The 2,322-nt window shown below is 66.4% G+C and overlaps 1 protein-coding gene across 1 annotated transcript in view; it reads right to left on the reverse strand.

Moving 5' to 3' along the window:
• VOLCADRAFT_96060 (uncharacterized protein) overlaps positions 1 to 2,322 on the reverse strand; it is a gene marked incomplete at both ends in the record, with an annotated part of 24,624 nt that overhangs the window by 8,676 nt on the left and 13,626 nt on the right. The window contains 2 exons of the mRNA XM_002955178.1: positions 405 to 808; positions 1,771 to 1,935. Of these exons, the coding sequence (XP_002955224.1) occupies positions 405 to 808; positions 1,771 to 1,935 (569 nt within the window). The remainder of the gene's footprint in view (positions 1 to 404; positions 809 to 1,770; positions 1,936 to 2,322) is intronic.

Here is a 2,322-nt window from a genome sequence, read left to right on the forward strand (position 1 = left end):
CGCCGTTGGCGCCGCTGCCTTCCTCATCGTCATCCTCATCGTCATCACTGTCGTCATCGCTATCATCCTCCCCATCATCGTCGTCATTGTCATTTTGGAATGCACGCGCTTGAGGTGGGACGAATGTCGTACACATGTTCCCGCGGTCATGCATCATCGCCGGGGAGTTACCGTGATACCATGGAAACGGGGACGCCGCCGCCGCCGCCGCCGCCGTCTCTGGCAACGACTGCATCACGCTGGCGCGGAGGGCCGGAGTGATTGACGGACGTTCGCGGCGGGCTGAGCCTTTGGCGGCGCCGCCGCCGCTACCACGGCGATGCGAATGCTGCGGTTCTAATCTCGCCGGCGCGACCCCAGATCGCACATGGTTGATCGTCCCGGAAGGTCGTACCTTGCCGTACCTTAGTGGGGTCGTCGCGGCGGAGATGGTGGAGCCCGTAGGGCTGTTGACGGAGCCGCCACCGCCGCCGCCGCCACCGCCGCGGCCGCCGCAGCTGCTACTGACGCACGGCGACGTAGACGAAGACAAGATCTGCGCGCGGTACCGACCTGTCCGGGTGCTGGCGGCGCCGCCGCCGACCCGAGTAGCGGCGTCGACCATCAGCGCCGCGTGCGCCTGCAGCCGGCGACACACCCGCCGGAAACCCGCCGGCGTCTCGCCCCGCACGCGTTTGTCATCGTCGCGATCTCCTGCCTGCAATCTTCCTTTCTTCGCATCCACACTGCCGGTCCTTTGGCGCCCATCGCCGCCGCCGCCGCCGCCGCCAGCGGCCGCCAGGATAGCCGCCAGCCCCGCAGGCAGAACCTCCAGTGCCGCGCCGCCATTCCGCGGCGGCGGCGGCGGTAATGTTGACGGCAGCGTCAACCCCTGCCCTCCGGCGGCAGCTAACCGGGATGGCGACGACGGCGTCGCCTCCCGTGCAGCCGTACAACCCGCCTTCTGCCCCTGCCACTGCAGCTCCTGGCCGCTTCGTTTGAGGCTTGCCAGACGAGGGGCCGCCGCAACGGCGGCGGCGGCGGCGGCGCCAGCGGCAGTAGCGGCGACGGGGGCGCCGGAGAGGGTGACGGAGGTGGCGGTCGTGGTGGATGTGGATGTGGTGGTGGTGGTGGTGGGGAGGTTACAGCTGGGCGGGTGGGAGGCAGTACTGGACTCGAACCCGAGTGTGCTGCTGCTCCCACAGTGTCGACCACCACCATCACCTCCCGTAGCATTAGCAGTAGTAGCGGCAGTAGCGGCAGCAACGGCGGCGGCGGCAGTCTGTCGCTGCTGTGACGGCGGCGGCGGGGAGGACTGCTGCTTGGCGTAATGCCGCAGGAATGCCTCCAGCTTTTCCTGGTATATCGCATCGTGTGTGTGTGCGGGGGGGGAGGGGGGGATTTGCGAATGGACAGCATATGGGCTTTTTGCAACGGCGGCTGAGAAGTGTGGGGGAGAAGTGCCGTACGTGTATCGTAGAAACAATGGTAAGGTGTGTACTAACCGCCCATGTCTCACTCTCACCCCAACTTAAGTTCGAGCCCGACGCAGGCACGGACAGAGATTAAGACCCCAACACACCGCGCGCACACCCCTCCCGCATCCGCAACCCACACAACCCACACACCCCACACCCGATCCACGAACCCAACCCCTGCTTGAATTCATGAATCAAAACACATCTTTACCCCGTCGTGCAACCCCGGGAAAGCTCCCCCCCCCTTTTCCACCCACCCCACACCCACACTCCACACTCCACACACCCCCGAGGTGAAGGCCCCGGTCCCCACCTGGAGCGCCTGCTCCAGCTGCCCTGACGCCCTGGACGTGTACATCTCCTCCACCAGCCGCCTCATGCCCGCCACCGCCACCTCCGCCCTGTCACGGACCAGCCGGCACGCAGCGGCCTCCTGGCGGGCTGACGTCAGCGCCGACCCGCTGCGGCGGAGGCGGTCCTGCAGACGGGAGGCGCGCGCCACCGCCTGGGGAGGGTATGTACGGCACGAGCGTTACGTATGAAGGTGTGGAGGAGTGCAGCATACTTAGCAATGTGGATAAGCGGGATGTGTGTAGGAGGGGTTGCGAGAAGGGGGAGAGGGCGAAGAGGGCGATGGGAAGGGGGACATCATCCACAGAACACAAGGACCTGGGAGGTGGGAGGTTCCCACCACCACCACCAAGTGCGGGGGGGAAGTCCAGGAAAGCGATGGAACGGAATCCCGAACCCTCGGTGACCCTCGCATGGATGGCATGAAGGCTCCTCCCCAGAGTCCTCCTCCTCCCGCCCTCCCATTCCCACCTTCTCCCCTTTTTCGACAGGCCCCGGCCCCCAACCCCCCCNC

Source organism: Volvox carteri (assembly GCF_000143455.1).
Source record: "Volvox carteri f. nagariensis unplaced genomic scaffold VOLCAscaffold_49, whole genome shotgun sequence".
In the NCBI taxonomy this organism is placed as follows: domain Eukaryota; kingdom Viridiplantae; phylum Chlorophyta; class Chlorophyceae; order Chlamydomonadales; family Volvocaceae; genus Volvox; species Volvox carteri.